General features: G+C 45.7%; 1 protein-coding gene across 2 annotated transcripts; it reads right to left on the bottom strand.

The window, feature by feature from the left end:
• Positions 1-137: 137 nt before the first annotated feature.
• On the bottom strand, positions 138-18,871 carry Acot8 (acyl-CoA thioesterase 8). Of its 2 annotated transcripts, none has more exons than XM_029565751.1 (6): positions 18,654-18,871; positions 16,484-16,620; positions 8,538-8,763; positions 3,397-3,554; positions 2,765-2,862; positions 138-375 (listed from the first exon to the last, which is right to left on the bottom strand). In XM_029565751.1, exons 1-6 carry the CDS (start codon positions 18,779-18,781, stop codon positions 316-318), a joined length of 807 nt encoding a protein of 268 aa, XP_029421611.1. In that variant the 5' UTR covers positions 18,782-18,871; the 3' UTR covers positions 138-315. The 2 variants fall into 2 exon arrangements, with proteins under 2 accessions (XP_029421611.1, XP_008835985.1); XM_008837763.2 differs by having other exon boundaries at positions 2,668-2,862; positions 18,654-18,869.
• Between the last annotated feature and the right edge of the window lie 30 nt (positions 18,872-18,901).

Genomic DNA, 18,901 nt, shown 5'->3' with positions numbered 1-18,901 from the left:
ATCAGCCAGAGGCGGTGGCCCAGGTCGGGATCAATGTTTCCTTTTCCACAGGGCTACAGGCCAATGAAACAGTGTAGCTGAAGGGCAAGGGACTCCTGTTGACATGTTGGAGTTGAGACACAGGGAGGGCCAGCCACTCCAATGTTAGCAATCTCTTTATTGGATTTGAGAAGAAGCCCAGCTCTTCTGTGATCCTGCCTCTGGACGGGTGGAAGTAAGGGAGTCCTTGAAGGCCCAGGCCAAGCTGGTATCTTTGCTATAGCTTACTCTCTAGGACCCGGGGCTTTGATCGGATCACGCCCTCCTGGGCACAGGTCACAGCAAGGACCCCATCTCGACGCCACAGCCGCCCATGCACCAGCCCTCGAGAACCACCTGTGGGTGAGAAGGGTGAGAATGGCCTCTCCTTCAGGTCAGCCAAATGTGCTTTCTGCAGAGGGGTTTGGCACAGCACAGGGCCACTCTACACAAAGGCAACTGGAACAAGCACCAAGTACCCCCTTTGTGAGCCTGTTACAGTCAGTGGGGGACTCCCCCCACCGGAACCCCACTTGACAGTTTAAAAGCACTTTCACATATCTTCTTACTTCCTCAAAAAGATCATAGAGAAAGGAGCTCTGAGAACAGACTCCAGTAGCTTGGCCAGGCTGACTGCTGCACCTGTGGCCACTTCTGTTAGAAACCCCATGCACAACTTTTATGATAAACCAAGCCAAGGCCTCCCAGCTGGTAACTCATGAAAACCAACACCAAGGGGAGGAGTGGCTCGGAGACCTGAGACCATGAGGTGTGGCCTCCCTTCCCTTTCCACAGAGAGGCTCTTTCTCCCTTGCTGGCTCTGGGCCCGAGTCTGCCGTTCATGAAGAGAACTGCTGATTTTCCTTACACAGAGCAGAGCTCAGAGCTCACTTACATCTAAGAGGAGCCATATAACACAGCTGCATTTGTTGTCCTGTTTTCCAGACAATGACACTAAAGTACAGAGGCTTGGGAACCTGGCCCCAAGGGTCAGGCCAAGCCTGGTCCAGGTGACCTAACTTCAAGGTTGTGAATCTTGTACTCTGATGCTGTTGGTACTTGAGTGCCTCTTTCCTGGCTAGAAAGCGTTGCTTAAGTTTTGACCCTGTTTTATAAAGCAACACTTTTCTTCCTTTGATGTGTACTTCCTTGTAAAAAAAAGGCAGCGTTCTAAAGCTAGACACAGACAAGTCTGGGTTTCTCTCTGTGCCCTATAGGGAGCATTCAGTAGTGACCCCCTTAATGACCACTGAGTGCCCTGCCCCTGATGATATTGTCAGAATCACTTATGGAGCATCTTAAAAGTAGTTTATTGGTGTATCTCAGTTGGTAGTGCTTATCTAGCACTCTACCATAAGTACCATTAAGAGGCCCTGAGTTTGATCCCATTAAACCACGCCTATAATCCCAGCTACTCAAGAGAAGGTTTGGGGGATCAAGATCAAGACCATCCTCCATTACATAGCAACTTTGAGGCCAGCCTAGGATACATGAGACCCTGTCTCAAAAAAAAAAATTTTTTTTTCCCCCTAAACTCCATCTAGGACCCGCTGGGGCAGAATGCAGTCTAGAAAAAGCTCCCTCAAGTGGCAGTCTGACTGGTTACTAGGTTTAGATGCAGCTGTCTAATATAACCTTATTTATTTAGATGAAGAAACTGAGCAGCAAGGCATGGTGGCTCCAAGCACTTGGAAGATAGACGCAGGAGGATCAGAAGTTCAAGGTCAGACTCCGTATCAAAGTTAAGACCAGCATGAGCTACATGAGACCTATCCTTTTTTTTTCGGTCTTTTTTTGAGACAGGGTCTCCCTGTAGCCCTAGCTGGCCTGGAACTCACTATGTGGACCAGGCTGGCCTTGAACTCACAGAGATTCACCTGCCTCTGCCTCCCAAGTGCTGGGACTAAAGGCATGAGCCACCACACCCAGCTGATTTAATCTATTAAATCTATCTTCAATAGATTGAGAAAGGAGAAAATACTTGTCCAAGTTTGTTTCGAGACTCTGAAGTGGTTTGGGTAGGGAAACTGGGCCTCTGAGATAAAGAGAACTATTCCTAGCATGTTATAATATGAGCTGGGGCCAGAGAGATGGTGCAGTGGTTAAGAGCACTGGCTGCTCTTGAAAAGGACCTGGGATTGGTTCCCAGGACCCACATGACAGCTCACAGCCATCCATAACTCCAGTTCCAGGGATATCTGATGCCTTCTTTTGGCCTCTGAGGGCATTGCACACATGTATACTTATATACATGCAGGCAAAACACTATAACACATAAAAAGGTTTTTTTTTTTTAAAGATCTTTTTTTCGGTCTTTTTGAGACAGGGTCCTCTGTAGCCCCAGCTGTCCTGGAACTCACTATGTAGACCAGGCTGGCCTCAAACTCACAAGAGATCCGCCTGCCTCTGCCTCCCGAGTGCCAGGATTAAAGGCGTGTGCCACCATGCCCAACTTTTTTAAAAGATCTTTAAAAAAAAAAAATGTATGAGCTAAGCAGACATCCTGTCCTTTTAAAGACACCAATATCCAGAGAAGCAGGAGAGGAAGTGGCCTACACAGTATCTCCATGAAGTGGGAGAAGGCAGCATAACCCAAAAACGCAGGTTCCCTGCCATCCCAACTTCAGTGTCCCACAGGCCCACACTTACCAGCCCAAGGGCTCTCACACTCATAGAGCATCCAGTGGTCGGCTCGGAATGGGGCATGGAACCACATGGAGTGGTCCAGCGAGACCATGAAGTTCACTTTGTACTTGAACTGGTGGGGCAGCAATGCAGTGCCCAGGAAGGCATAGTCAGAGATGTACGCAGCCACACAGCAATGCATCTTGATGTCACCCTCTCCTGCAACAGGTCCCGACCCCATTAGCCCTGGGCTCCTGGGCTTTCCAGCTCAGGACCTACAGGGAGACGGGGGAGAAAAGGGCTGCTGTGTACAAACTAGTCCTTGCATAAGTTTACCTGGCCCAAGGTAGGGCTGTGTGTGTGAGAATAAAGGAAGTGGGGACTGAGGGAGGACAGGCAAGTGAAACAAAAATCCAATCTTCCCAATTTTCTTACCTCAACCCCTCTTCCTGGTACTGGAGGGGGCATCTTACAGTTCGCACAAAGATGTCTATGATTAGCAGCAGACCTAGAGAAGAACCTTAGCAAGGCACCTTGTATCCACCCCCCAGAAAGGTCCAAACTGAGATTATAGTCACCTCATTCTCTCCATGCAAAGTGGTGAGGGTCCTCATGAGAAGCTGAGCCAAATTCCATGTAAAGGATAAGGAAATGGGCCCAAAAAGGAAGAGCAGTGTACTCAAGCCACAGAGAGAAATGAGTGGCAGGTCTAGACCCCTGGAGTGTTTTCTTCCAGTCCATGAGTCCTCTTACCAATATAGCCCTGGGCTCGCACCCAGAACATCTGCTTGGGCTCCAATGTCTGCAGCTGGTTCAGGGTAGGTGGGTTCACCAGCTTGATCTCAATAGGTACCTCCCGGGCAGCAATTCGATTCAATCCCACTCGATATTTATCTTGGAGGTTAGGGTCCCTGAAAGTAAAGAGGGGGCAGGGAAGTCCAAGAAGAGGAAGGCTCTCCTCTGCACTGCCTCTTCTGATCCCCATCATTCGTACATAGGAGCTTCCGTCCTGCAAAACTTCCTTGTGTAGCTGGCAAGATAGTATAGTATTTGAATCTGTTCCTTGTCATTTCAGCCATGCAGCACTGTATAAGTTAGTCATCTTTCTGAGCCTATTTTCCCATCTTCAAAATAAGGATAAGAATGTGACGTGTCCTACAACACACATCAGCACACAGTTCAAGGCATATGCACTGGTCAAAGCACTGCAGTGTCATTCTCACACCTTCAATATGGTTATCTCTCCCTTTTATAAGTGAGATCAGCATAGAGAATCCACAGAGAGTGAAGAAAGAGGATTTTATCTTAGCCAGTCTGGTCCCACAGTTCATACACCTAACCACTTATTCTGAACATTCCAGAAAAGACTTCACAATATAACTGAGTTCCCTAATCCTAGGTGGTGCCATTTCCAAGGAGCTCTTCGTGCCAATCATAGGTCCTAATTCCCACTGCATCTCTGGAGTGCTGTATGGTAGAACCTTCTGCAATGGTGAACTGCTCATCTGCACTGTGCACTGCAGTAGCCATTAGTATGTGTGACTACTGAGCACCTGAAATGTAACTAAGGAACAGAATCAATGGACTGGGTGTGGCTCAATGGTAGGCACCTGTTCAGCATGCACAAAACCCTGTGGGGAGGGGTTGAGCCCCAGCATTAAAAAAAAGAGAAAGAGGCTGGGCATGGTGGCACACACCTTTAATCCCAGCACTTGGGAGGCAGAGGCAGGTGGATCTCTGTCAATTCAGGGCCAGCCTGGTCTACACAGTGAGTTCTAGGCCAGCTGTGGCTACAGGGGGACTCTATCTCAAAAAAGAAAAAAAAAAGAGAAAATGAAGAGTGTTCATTCTGTTTCACTAATTTAACTATGTAGGGTGAGCTGCTACCTTACTAAACAGCACAGTTCTAATTTTTATTTATTCATTTATTTTTATTTTATGTGTATGAGTGTTTCGCCTGTATGTATGTTCATGTATCCATGTTGTGCAATGCCTGCAGAAGCCAGAAGAGGGCGCAAGATCCCCTGGAACTGGAGTTATGGGCAGTTGTTAGCTGCCATGTGGGTGCTGGGAATTGAACCCAAGTCTTCTGCAAGCGCAGCCAATGCTCTTAACCTCTGAGCCATCTCTCCAGCCTCCAACAACACAGTTCTATAATTCAGCATCCTCTGACAGTATTCTTATCATTTCAGCACACATTGAGTTTCACCCATGCACCAAGTCCCATGCTCATTCTTCTCTATTAGTGGTATAACTACTACATACAGAGCACCCACTAAATGCCTCTTATCTCATTCAATCCTCAGAGCAGCCTGGTGAGGTGGAAATTATGATTAGCACCATTTATAACTGTTAGATTTAGGAGAGCAGAAAAGGGAGTTTAGAGTTTAGAAATAAGAGTCGGGGCCAGACCTGCAACAGGCAAGAATGTGCCCTTTATTCAAAGTAACAGTGAAGGACAGAAGCCTTTCTGAGGGAAGAAGGCATCTACACCTAAGGAAAAGGGGCTTTGGGTTTTTGTATGAAATCTACTAAACCAGCTGCAGGAGTTTACTCAGTGGCAGAGTCTCGTGTCCTTGGGTAGTTGAAGGTCCTCCTCCCAAGATTATTTTCTCAGGCAAGGCAGGTGAGTAATCTTGGGCACTAAAGGAGGCAGGTTGGCTCCACAGTCTCCTTCAGTCTTGGGAGTGACCGGTTAGTAAGGTTTGAACAAGGCTAGCCTGCCAATTTAGGGCCAGGTGGTCACTTTAAGGGATTTATAGTTTTATTGCTTCCCTAATGAGGCTTATGGCTCTCCTGCAATTACACATTCTATCAAGTAACTTGCTCAAACTCACACAGCTAATAGGGACACTCTAGATTTGATTTCTGGCTATTCAGGCTCTGACACCCACCCCATCCCACATGCCCTGCTACTGCTGCAGTGTCCAGCACAAGCTAGAGAACCTCTCCCCTGTGACACAGCTGGAAGTAAAAACAGGGCAGAAATAGCTGTTCCCATTTCTTAGATGAAGAAACTAAGGCCTTGAAAGGCTGCTCGACAGGCAAAGTCCCATAGCAGGTAAGCAGTAACAGAGGCACAGCGCTGGCCAGAATCCACGTCTCTGTCCTGTGTCTGGACCCAGAACTCTTTTCCGTGTTCCAGAATCTTTCAAACTTTATTGGCTGTGATCCCAGTAAGAATTATATGTGTGTGTGTGTAAATTATATGTGTGTGTGTATACACACACACATGTATATATATGTATATACATTACTGGGTGATATATGTTAATATACAAATAAAAATATATGTTATATATAAAATAAAACACTTTATAAGTTATACATAAAATAAAAATGTTACCAGTTGAGAGTCAAAATATTTTAGAGGACCAGGTACATACCTTTAATACCAGCATTTGGGAAGCAGAAGCAGGCAGATCTCTGTGAGACTGAGGCCACCCTGGTCTACATAGCTAGTTCTAGGCCAGCTGGGGCATCAGAGACACCCTGTCTCAAAAAACCAGACAAATGAAAAGTATATATTTGAGAGGCACTAAGCAAAGGCACTGACCAGCAGGGTCCTGGAGGACACTTACCCTGCCATGCATCAACATAAAAGCTGCTGGATTATGGGCCTAAATCAGGAGGGAGCGGGTTAAGTCAGGACTGAAGGTAGCTATTTACCAAGAAGTTGCAGAAGTAGTTCAATGTTTACTGTTGGGTTCAAGTACTGGGAACTGACCCTGGGGCCTTATACATGCTAGGCAAGCATTCTACCACTGAGTTATAGCCCAAAGCCAGGTCATCTTTTTTTTTTTTTTTCTGGTCTTTTTGAGACAGGGTCTCCCTGTAGCCCCAGCTGTCCTGGAACTCACTATGTAGACCAGGCTGGCCTTGAACTCACAGAGATCCACCTGCCTCTGCCTCCCAAGTGCTGGGATTAAAGGTGTGCGCCACCACGCCTGGCCCTGCCCCAAGCCAGGTCAATTTTTTAAAAAAACATTATTTAGTTTGCTATTATTGTGTGGGGAGGAGTGCATGCATGCCACAGCCTGCATGTGGAGGTCAGAGGACAATTTTGTGGAGTGAGTTCTCTCCTTCCACCTTTATGTGGGTTCCAGGGATTGAATTCAGGTCATCAGCTTTGTACAGAAAGTACCTTTCCCTGCTGAGCCATCTCACCAGCCCCCAGACCAATATTTTAATAAGTAAATCTATACCCTGCCTGTCCTTGCTGACAGGGTATAAACTCTGAATAGTACATTATGATCTAATACACACCTCCATGTCATGCTAACACAAACTAGTGGCTCATGCCTTTAATCCTAGCAGTCAGGAGGCAGAGTCAGGTGGATGTCTATGAGTACCTGATCTACATAGTGAGTTCCAAGTTAGCCTGGTTTACATACTAAAACTGTGTCTCAAAAAAAAAAAGGAAAAAAAAGAAAGAAGGAAACCAGAAACACACTACTGAAACTGGGGTTTCACATAAGGACTCTTACCTGTACTACACACAGTATACTCCAATATCTTCTTTTCTAGTTCTTTATAATGCATATAAAAGTACACATATTTAGCCAGGCGTGGTGACACATGCTTTTAATCCCAGCATTTGGGAGGCGAGGCAGGCAGGTCTCTGTGAGTTTAAGACCAGCCTGGTCTATATAGTGAATTCCAGGTCAGCTGGGGCCAGAGGGAGACCCTGTCTCAAACACACACACACACACACACACACCAAAAAAAAAAAAAAAAAAAAAAGAAAAGAAAAGAAAACAGGTCTCATTATATAGCTCTGGCTTGCCTGGAATTCACTATGTAGACCAGGCAGGCCTGGAACTCACAGAGATTCACTTGCTTTTGCCTCCCAAACACTGAGATCTAATATTTATTTATTATTTATTTATTTATTTTGGTCTTTTTGAGATAGGGTCTCCCTATAGTGGCAGTGGCCTGGAACTCACTATGTAGACCAGGCTGGCCTGCCTCTGCCTCCTGAGTGCTGGGATTAAAGGTGTGCACCATCTCACCTGGCTAGTTTATATTTTTAATACATGGTCAATACTCACTAATGTGCTCCATGACCCACTAACAAGTGGGATCTAGAGTTTGAAAACACTGCCCTGGTACCAAATGAGAAGAGAAAGGAGACCAATGGGAGGGAAGGAGGAGGGGCAAGAGAGGTAATAGAATAATATAATCAAAGTACATAATATACATGTATGAGACTGTCATAATGAATCCATTACTTTACAAAATGTACACTAATTTTTTTTTTTTTTGGTATTTTTGAGACAGGGTCTCCCTGTAGCCCCAGCTGGCCTGGAACTCACTATGTAGACCAGGCTGGACTCAAACTCACAGAGATTCTATCTCTGCCACCCAAGTGCTGGGATTAAAGGCATGCACCACCATGCCCAGCTATGTACACTAATTTTTAAAAAGAAATGGAGAATAGTCCAGAAAATATTAGAGTGCATCAAAATCTAGTAATCTAGGTAGTGTTTTCTGATAATTTTGGGAAAGGAGGTGAGACAGGATCTCACTCTACTCCAGACTGTCCTGGAATTCACTATGTAGTCTAGACTGGCCCTGAACTCACAGCAATCCTCCTGCGTTAGCTTCCCAAATGCTGGGATTTCAGGCATGAACCACCATACCCAGCTCTGTTTTCTGAGACATTTTAGTGACACAATAAAGCAAATGTTGGATCATGATGTTAAATGTGGTTTTCACTATAGGTCAAAAAAACAGCAAAATTTAAGAGCTAGGGGTACAGTTTAGCTGTATAATGCTTACTTAGCATTTATTGAGGGCCTTTGGTTTGATCCCCAGAACCATAAAAACTAAAACATAAAAGAAATTTACAAATTAAAAAGAAAAAACACTTCCCTGGAGCCTCCGGGTCTCACCTTAAATACTGGTCAATGAGGGCCTGGTGGTCCAGCAGCTCTTCTGGCGGGGGAACAACAGGCATGGAGAACTGGTGCTGCAGGGGGCTGGGCTGCATCTGCTGGAAGGAGGCCTGGCAGATGAAGATGGCTTTGCCATGCTGTACAGCCTTCACAGAGCGCACTGAGAAGCTTGCCCCTGTGCGTGTCCGTTCCACCTGGTACAGTACTGGCACCTTTGGGTCCCCTGCAGTAGACACAAGGACACAGTGACCCTGAGTAAACCCATGGGGCCCTATCATCATCAGTGTTACCTCTAGTCTATTCATCCTTTTCTATTTTTGGCTGGCATAGAACTTGCTATGTAAACCAGGCTGGTACCTGCTCTGTCTCCAGAGTGCTGGGATTAAAGGTGTGTGCCACCATGCTCAGCCAAGAGTGGGTCTTATCCCCATTGTATAGGTAAGAAAACTGACACTTTAAAACTTTTCACCTAGGAGTAATGGTCACCTACTTATAATTTCAGCACCTTGGAGGCATAGGCAAGAGGATCAGGAGTTCCAGGTCAGCCTGGGCAACATGAGACCCAGTCTCAAACAAAAACATCTTTGTTTTGTATTTTTGACATGGGGTCTAGGATGTTTTGGAACGTGTTATTTGGGGCAACCTGCATGTGTTGAAAGCTATGGTCACTCATATTTGGCTCAAAGTAAATTATTATTTTTTTTGAGGTCAGAGTTGTGTTTTGCATTGACATTTCCTTTTCCTGTACTTATACGGGGTTCTCAGAGATGACACCGAAGGATTTATTTTTTTTCTTTCTCACCACCCCAGGGTGGGTGCTTTTTGAGGCTGGGGCTCTTGGAGCCCAGGCTAATCTTGAACTTCCCCCTGCCTTTACTTCCTGAATGCTGGGATAATAGGTATGCATCACCATACATGATTTTATGTAGCTTCCCAGGACTGAACCCAGGGTTCTGCACATGCTAGGCAAGCACTTTACTAACCCAGTTGTGTCCCTATCATTTGTGATTTTATTTTTTGTTTTCTTCTCCAGAGGAAAAATAACATGCAGAGGTCATCTGATTTGGCATAGACTTAGAACTTGGAATATCCAGAGCAGGGGTCAGAAACATTCTATAAAGGGCCAGATGGTAAATATTTTTTTTAATTTTTTTTCAGGGGTTTTTAGTTTGTTCATTTCCAGTGTTCATTCCCAGGGGTCTCTCTGGCTAGGCAAACATCTACCACTGAGTCACAGCCTTGTCATCAACCAAGTAGCATTCTCTCTTGTTCTGTTCCTTTGTTTGCTTCTTTGCTTTTCTAATAGCAGCTTACCTTGAGGCAGCCTGGGAACTCCTCCCTCAACCCCCAGGTTCTGGATTACAGTTGTTTGCCATCATACCTACCTTTAGGCTATTAGGAAAAGATCTGATACAATAAATGGTCAAGAAGGGCTTCCCAGCATCTTTGATTTAAAAGTATCCTTGGTGACATGCCTTGAAGTCCCAGCACTTGGGAGGCAGAGGCAGGTGGATCTCTATGAGTTTGAGGCCAGCCTGGTCTACATAGTGAGTTCCAAGCCAGCTGGAGCTACAGGGAGACCCTGTCTCAAAAAGACCAAAAAAAAATTATATATATATATAAATATAAATATAAATATATATATATATGCAAGCAGTGCCCTGAAACCAGCTTGGGTTATGTGAACAGGCCTTGTCTCAAAAAGTAAACAAACAGGGGCTAGATAGATGGCTCAATGGTTAAGAACACTGGCTGCTCTTGCAGAGAACCTGGGTTCAGTTCCCAGCACCCACCTGGTGGCTAATAACCATCCATGACTCCAGTTCCAGGGGATTCAATACCCCCTTCTGACCCTCATTACATGCATAGATGTGCTTACATGAATACAGATAAAACACTCATACACACAAAAAAAATTTTTTAAGTAAAACAGCAGGAGAGATGGCTAGTGGTTAAGAATACTGGCTGTTCTTGCAGAAGACCCAGGTTCAAATCCCAGCACCCACATGGCAGCTAGCAATTGTCCATAACTCCAGTTCCAGGGGATCCAACGCCCTCTTTTGTCCTCCGTGGGCACTGCACAACATGGGTGCACTTACACACATTCAGGCAATACAGACATACACATAAAAATAATAAATATTTAAAATAAAAAAAATTTTTTTAAAGTAAAACACAAGCTGGGTGTGGTGACACATACCTTTAATCCCAGCACTCGGGAGGCAGAGGCAGGCAGACCTCTGTGAGTTCAAGGCCAGCCTGGTCTACATAGTGAGTTTCAGGACAGCTGGGGCTACAGGAAGACCCTGTCTCAAAAAGACCAAAAAAAAAAAAAAAAAAAAAAGTAAAACAGTGAACAACAACAAAAACCAGCATCTCAAGAGTTACCTTGTGGGATTCTGGACAGCTCCTTGTATATCAATGGTAAACATCAATGGAAAGGAGAATTAATGATAAGGTGGGGAGGAGACTCAGTATTGCAGAAAAGGGTCAGGAACTGACTTCCCAAGCCATATCCCTGTTAAAGATTTAACAAGGCAGACTGACTTTGCAGTTGTGGAAAGTTGGAATGCTACAGATGCAGAGCCAGATTCTTTTGGGCTAACTTTAGTCCCTTTAACAACACTGATTGCCCACCTTGGTGCCTGGCTACTATACTTTCAACTATCAGGTAAAACCTCTGGAACATATTAATAGACACCAGCACACCAGCTTCCAACAACCCCAAAGCTAAGAATATCATTAGATAGCATCTCAAACCTATAGCAGAGATTTTTCCAGCTTGCTCTAACAGCCTACCTCTCACTCCACTATTTGGAAAATGCCTTGATTTATGATTTTCTTTTTGTTTCATGACTACGAAAAGTTCATGCAACCACTTCCACATTAGAATGTGTTATTTGGGGCAACCTGAACCTGTGCTGCCAGGCAGTGACCATTCATAGTTGGCTGAGAAAAATAATGATCCTTTATTTCTTTTGTGGTAAGGGCTGTGTCTCGAATTCACGCTTCCTTTTTCTGTAGTTACTCAGGGTTCTCCGAGATGAATGAGGCACAGGAGTTTATTGATTGCTTTTTCTTTTTCTCTCAGGGAGGCTTTTTGAGACAATTTAATGTATCCAAGGATGCCCTGAGCTCCTGATCCCCTTCCATCTCAAGTACTGGGATTACAGCCAAGTGCCACCATGCCTGGCACTCCTCTCTACAAGCTCCCTGCTGTCCTCAGCACCTTGCTATCCTTTGACTTTCAGCAGTTCCAGAACAGCTGCCATATCTTATAACCTTTCGGTGAGTGAGAGGAAGTGCAAGTGACTGGTCATGAAACGGTAGGTTGGGTGGCCCATTTCATGTAGCTTCATTTCCCAGGAAGAGGAGTATCCCTAAAATCCAAGACAGTCACCAGGCAACTCTCCTATAGTTTAGAATTATCTCCAAAGAGTAAAGGAAAGAAGCAAAAAGCAAGAATTGGACAGTTGGTGCTACACAAATCCAAATCCAAATCCTGGCTCTGCCTCCATGAGCACTCTCAGGGAGATTACAAAATCTCTTCAGGCCCTAGTTTCCTGATAAGATTGGTGACAGGAGGGCCAGTGAGATGGCTCAGCAGGTGAAGGTGATTGCCACCAAGCCTTACAACCCAAGGTCAATCCCCAAAACCCATATGGTAAAAGGAGAGAACTGACTTCACAAAGTAGCCCTTTCACCTCCATGCACCCACTTAACAAATATACATAAGACAATTTTATAAAGAAAAAGGGGCTGACAAGATGACTCAGGTTAAGAGCACTTACTGAGCTTCTAGAAGACCCAGGTTTGTTACCTACCACCATATGGTGGCTAACACCCATTATTAACTTCAGGGGATGACAGACACCCTCTCCTGGCCTCCTCCAGCACTGCATGCACATGGTGATACATTATATATATATAAACGCATGCAGGCAAAACACTCATATGCATAAAATAAAAATAAGGGGCCGGAGAGATGGCTCAGTGGTTAAGAGCACTGGTTGCTCTTCCAGAGGACCCAAGTTCAATTTCCTACACCCACACTGTGACATCTAACAATTGTCTATAACTCCAGTTCCAGATGTATCCAATGCCTTCTGGCCTCTGCAGGCTTTGCAAAATATAGGTGCACTTACATACGTGCAGGCAAAGCCAGGCTTGGTGGTGCGTGCCTTTAATCCCAGCACTCGGGAGGCAGAGGCAGGCGGATCTCTGAGTTCAAGGCCAACCTGGTCTATATAGTAAGTTCCAGGCCAGCTGGGCTACAGGGAGACCGTCTCAAAAAGAAACAAACAAACAAAAAAAAAACCTCAAAAAACAAAAATACATTCAGGCAAAACACTCATACACATAAAAATATTTTTTAAATAAAATAAAAATAAATATAAAGAAGGGCAGGTGGTGAAGCTTCTGAGAGGATTCCTGGACTCTTTCATGCACTCAGCAAAGGTTATTATTTATCTATTCAGGAACAATCTCATTTAAACACATCTAGGAACCTGGTATGATAATGCATGATAGACTCCCCGCACATGGAAGGTGTAGGTGGGGGGATCAGGAGTTCGAGGGCTGGAGAGATGGCTCAGCAGTTAAGAGCACTGACTGCTCTTGCAGAGGACCTGGGTTCAATTCCCAGCACCCACATGGCAGCTACGAACCATCCTTAACTCCAGTTCCAAGGGAATCTGAAGCCTTCTTCTGACCTCCGTGGCAATGCATGACACAGGTACACTCACATACACACAGGCAATACACTCATACATATAAAATAAATAAAAAGAATTTTAAAATAATATTAATTTAAAAATAGAATCTTTCAAAAAAACAAAAAGACTAATGGAAAGCATCTCATCTTCATTGCCAAATAAACATTGCAGGATGCCACAGTATTGGACCAACTGCCTATGCTGGGCCACAGCAGATTAGACTTAAAATCTAATGCTAAAGTTTCATGTCAGCAAACCAAAACTAAGCTGTTTAATCTGACTTTTATTTTAAAGATTTTATTTTTATTATTTTAATTACATGTATATGTGTGTGTCTGTGTGTGCACATGAGTGCAGGTGCCCATGAAGGTTAGAGGCATCAGATTCCCTGAAGCTGGAGTTTCAGGCAGTTGTGAGCTGCCTGATGTAAATGCTGGGAACCAAACTCTGGTCCTCTACAAGAGCTGAGCCATCTCTCCAGCCCTGTTCATCTGACTTTCTAAAGAAATCAAAAGATATGGTCAAATTTCCCAAATAAGTCCGTTTTCTTCAGCATACTAATAAAGTTCCCTTAATCCTCTTACACGAAAAAGTGAACCAGAAGTCATATGATGTTAACCAGTAATTTTTCTGTACTTCTGCCCTGACAAGAAAAGCAAGGGAAATTAACACCCTTCCTCCAGAAGTTAGAATTTCCCTCCTGCATGCCAGGCAAGTCCTCGGGCCCTGAAATACACCTCCAGTCCAAAGAAAGTAACTGTATGACCAGTCCACTTGTTCTACATTCTTCAGTTTCTCTGTATCTAAACAGCAACCTTCTCTGCTTGGCTCATTGAAGCACTTATTCTATTTTATGAAATGAGGTATCACCTGATTCTAGAATCAAAACTAAAGTCAATTAAGCACCAGAAGAGGTTGCATCCAAGCCTGCAGTACCAACACTCCAGAAGGAGGCTGAGGTTGTGGCAGCAAGATCAGAGGATCCAAGTTCCAAGCCAGACTTGGTAACCTATCTTTAAAAAAGATAGGTTTTATGTTTAAAAAACATAAAACCTGCCAGGCATGGTGGTGTACACCTTTGCTCCCAGGACTCAGGAGGCAGAGACAGGTGAAATCTCTGTGAGTTTGAGCCCAGCCTGGTCTACATAGTGAGTTCCAGGCCAGCTGGGACTACAAGGAGACTCTGTCTCAAAAAGACCAAAAAACAACAACAACAACAAAACAAAACAAAAAAAACCCATAAACCCAAACCAGCCAAATATCTCACAGTATAAAAATCCTAGAATAGGGCTAAGAATGTGGCTGAGTTATTCAAGTGCTTGTCTAGCAGACAGGGAACCTTGGGTTCTCTCCAACACCAAATGAACAGGGTGTGATATAATTCCAGTACTCAAGAGGTACAAGCAGAAAGATCAGAACTTCAAAGGTTATTGGCTATGTAGCAAGTTTGAGGCCAGCCAAAGGTAAGTGCAACCCAGCCTCAAAAAAATGGGAGACACAGGATAGTAAAGTATTACTATAATTTCCATACTTTTAAATTGAAGGCAGAAAATCCTGCTGTTGTTTTCAAATACTGGGGATGGAGGATGAACCCAGGCTTTGGCACATGCTAGGTAAGAGCTTTACTAGTGGGCCACTCTTTCAACTCTCAATTCCCCCCCCCCGGAAGATTTTCTTTCCTTCATCCTTCCTTTTTTTTCATTTTTCTTTGAGATACAGTCTTATGTAGCCCATAGTGGCCTGGAACTCATGACGTAGCTGAGGATGACCTTGAACTTCTGGTCTTCCTGCCTCTACCTCTTTAATGCTGGGATTAAGGCACTTCAATACCACACCTATTTTAAAAAAATATTTTATTTTTATTTTATGTGTATGCATGTATTGCCTACATGTAGGTAAGTACACCCAAGTTGTGCAATGCCCTCAGAGGACAGAAGAGACTGTTGGATCTCCTGGAACTGGAGTTACAGACAGTTGTTAGCTGCCATGTGAGTGCTGGGCTTCGAACCCAGGTCTTCTGCAAGAACAGTGTTCTAAACCACTAAGCCACTTCTCCAGGCCCAGCATTCTTCTTTTTTAATATTTATCATTTTTATTTTATGTGTAGGAATGTATCACCTGCATGTGTTTAAGTGCACCCATGTGGTGCAATGCCCTTGGAGGTCAGAAGAGGGCATCTGAGCCCCTGAAATTGGAGTCACAAATGATTGTTAGCTGCCACATAGGTCCTGGGAACTGAACTGAGTCTTCTTCAAGAGCAGTCAGCGCTCTTAACTGCTGAGCCATCTCTCCAGCTCCCAAATTTCTTTTTTTTGGTCTTTTTTGATACAGGGTCTCCCTGTAGCCCCAGCTGGCCTGGAACTCACTATGTAGACCAGGCTGACTTTGAACTCAGAGATCCACCTTCCTCTGCCTCCAGAGTGCTGGGATTAAAGGCATGAGCTACCATGCCTGGCTCCAAATTCTTATATATTGTGGGGAGGGCTGGCACATAGGCCACAGTCTGGGAGTAGAGGTTAGAGAACTTTCAAGAGTTGTTCTCTCCTTCTATCATGTGGGTCCTAGGGACTGAACTCAGGTCATCAGGCTTTGTGGCAAGTGCCTTTACCCACTGAGCCATCATGCTGTTGGTTCCCCAATATTTTCTTTCCCTTTTTTTTCGTTTGAGACAGGGTCTCTCTGTAACCATAGCCAGCCTGGGACTCGACTTGTAGACCAGGCTGGCCTCAGTCTGTGAGATCTGCCTGCCTCTGCCTCCTGAGTGGTGGGATTAAAGACATGTGCCACATTGTACAACACATACATGTAGGTGCACTTTCATGTAGGCAATACATTCATACACATAAAACAAAAATGGTAAATATTTTTTAAAAGTTGACTTGCCAGGTCTGGTGGCGCATGCCTTTAATTCCAGCACTTGGGAGTTCAAGGCCAATCTGGTCTACATAGGGAGTTCCTGGCCATCTAGAGCTACAGGGTGTACTCTGTCACAAAAAAAAGTTGGTTGAGGCAATCCTGCCTCAGCCTCCCATGTTGGGATTACAGGTCTGAGCCACAATGGGCTTTCTACCAACAGACCCTTCCAGGTGTTCTGCCACTGAGTTACAACCTCAGGCCCCTAGGTCTTTTTCCCCTTCTCTTCCCGTTTCTCTTCGGTCAGTCTCCAACGCCAGGAAGAAGTGACTGCAGGATCCCCAGGGGTGGGTGCAAGCAAGGAGCCAGGTTTACCTGCCCGAACAAAGTAGCAGTGCAGGGAGTGTACATGGACATCCTCAGTCACCGACTTGGCTGCAGCCACCAGGGCTTGGCCCACGATCTGACCCCCAAAGAGCCGCTGGGTGGTGGGTACCCAATAATGCCTTCCTCTGTGGAGAGAGGAGGAAAGGGGAATAGACTTGCAGGCTGCTCTGAATTCCTTGACCCTCCAGTGCAGGATCCCTTAACCTTATCGGGGATTGGGATCCTTTTGAGACTCTGATGAAGCCAAACACTCTGTCTCAAATATTCTATCACTGCATAAAATTTCAGTCTTTATGACTACTCAGCTCTTAGCCCACGGTCACCTCTGTCCCCGGCGTGATCGTGGCCTGCAGCCAGTGTGTGCTGCGGTGACAGCCATGGAGCTAGGCAGCTGCTTCAAGACATACGAGGACTTCAAGGAGTGCTTCAGCTCTTGCAGAGGATCTGGGTTCGATTCCCAGCACCCACATGGTGGCTGTGAACTATCCTTAACTCCAGGTTCAAGAGGAATCCAAAGCTCTCTTTTGACCTCCGTGGCACTGCACGACATGGGTGCACTCACACACATGCAGGCAATACACTTGTACACACATAAAAATAATAAATATTTTTTTATAAAAACCTAAGTCCCTGGGGCTGAAGAGATGGCTCGGAGTTTAAGAGCACTGACTGCTCTTGCAGAGGATCGGGGTTCGATTCCCAACACCCACATGGCAGCTACAAACCATCCTTAACTCCAGAACTCCAGTTCCAGGGGAATCCGAAGCCTTCTTCTGACCTCTGTGGCACTGCACGACTCGGGTGCACTCAAATACATGTAAGGCAATACACTCATACACATAAAGTAATAAAAATATTTTTATAGAGAACCAAGTCCCTCATTTTACACAGAGGACAGAGATCAGAGAAAATGAACTGAGCAAATTCTCACAACTGAAATATTACCAATCCCAGACAGTTTCAAGTTCACTGTTTCTTCCACTCCCTAAACCAGGGAAAGGTAAAGGCCAGAAGCTTCTCAAGGCCTTGAACGGACAGGATAAAACCCAAAGCAGAGCTGGGAGTGGACAGTATGAAAAAAAGTTTGCCACTGGCACCCTTCAACCATAAGAGTGCATTTTTTCCAACAACTAGTTTCACAGCTAGAGAAATATCATCTTTTAAAAAAAGTCCAACTGTCCAACAGTCCAAAGCTGTGAAATTTCCCGTGAATAAACAAATTGGCCTGGTCTTCCAGGTGAAAGAGCTTGCCCAGTACCTTGAGGAAGGTAAAGGGTTCCACACCCAGCCTGGAGCTTATTTATCATTATGCATTATAATGCATTGCAAAGAAAACAAACTCCCTGCTCAGGAAGCTAGAATTCCCAGGTGGAAGGGAGACCAAAGAAAGCTAGCTATTCCTATAAAATCGGTTAGAGCTGTGGTCAAAACTTAAAAACTGCAGGGCGTGGGGAGTACACACCTTGATTCCAGTACTGGGAAGGCAGAGGCAGGTGGATCACTGCGAGTTCCAGTCCAGCCTACTCTACATAAGGAGCGCCAGGCCAGCCAAGGCTACATAGTGAGACTGTCTGAAAAAATTAATTAATTAAAAATAAATGTTAAGGCCAGGCGTGGTGGCGCACGCCTTTAATCCCAGCATTCGGGAGGCAGAGGCAGGAGGATCCCTGTGAGTTCAAGGCCAGCCTGGTCTACATAGTGAGTTCCAGGACAGCTGGGGCTACAGGGATACAGGGAGACCCTGTCTCAAAAAGACCAAAAAAAAAAAAATACATAAATAAATTTTAAGAACCTGTTACAGGCCCCAGAATGAGTCCTGAGCTCAGACCTCAGCAAATGGTGCTGGGGGTGGGGTGTGTGCGCTTTTAAGGAGCGGCCTGGGGTACAGGAGTACAAGAGCACCGAGCCTGCATGAAGCCTGGGTTCCCTGGGGGGGGGGGGGGGTCTCTCTGCCGGGTCTGCATGGACCTGGATTCCCAGCAACGGCGGGGCCACGGGACTCTCTGGCCGGCCTACACGGACCTGAGTTACCAGCGGCGGGGGGCTGGGGGAAGGGGTGTCAAGGGACTCTGTCCGGCCTGCATGGAGTTGGGTTCCCAGCAGCGGGGTGTCACGGAGTGTCTGTCCTGGAGGCCTGCGAACCTGTGCGGCCGGCTACCTGAAGAGATCCGCGTCTAGCGGCTCGAGGTTGAGCACGCTGGTGACCAGGACGCTACGGAGGTCCCCAGAAGGATCATCGCGGTCGCCGTCGCCCAGCCCGTCCCCCTGGGCCTTCGGCGATGACATAACGCTTCCGCACGCTCCGCCGCGGACGCTCCACGGTCCACAAGCTGAGCAAGGAAGTTTATAACGCCGCGCGGGCGCTTCCGGCAGCTGGCTTCAGCGACCGGAAATCCGAGGGCCTCG

This window comes from Nannospalax galili, unplaced genomic scaffold (assembly GCF_000622305.1).
Source record: "Nannospalax galili isolate Female #2095 unplaced genomic scaffold, S.galili_v1.0 scaffold1939, whole genome shotgun sequence".
Classification (NCBI taxonomy): Eukaryota; Metazoa; Chordata; class Mammalia; order Rodentia; family Spalacidae; genus Nannospalax; species Nannospalax galili.
This window is presented reverse-complemented; position numbering and strand designations above follow the sequence as displayed.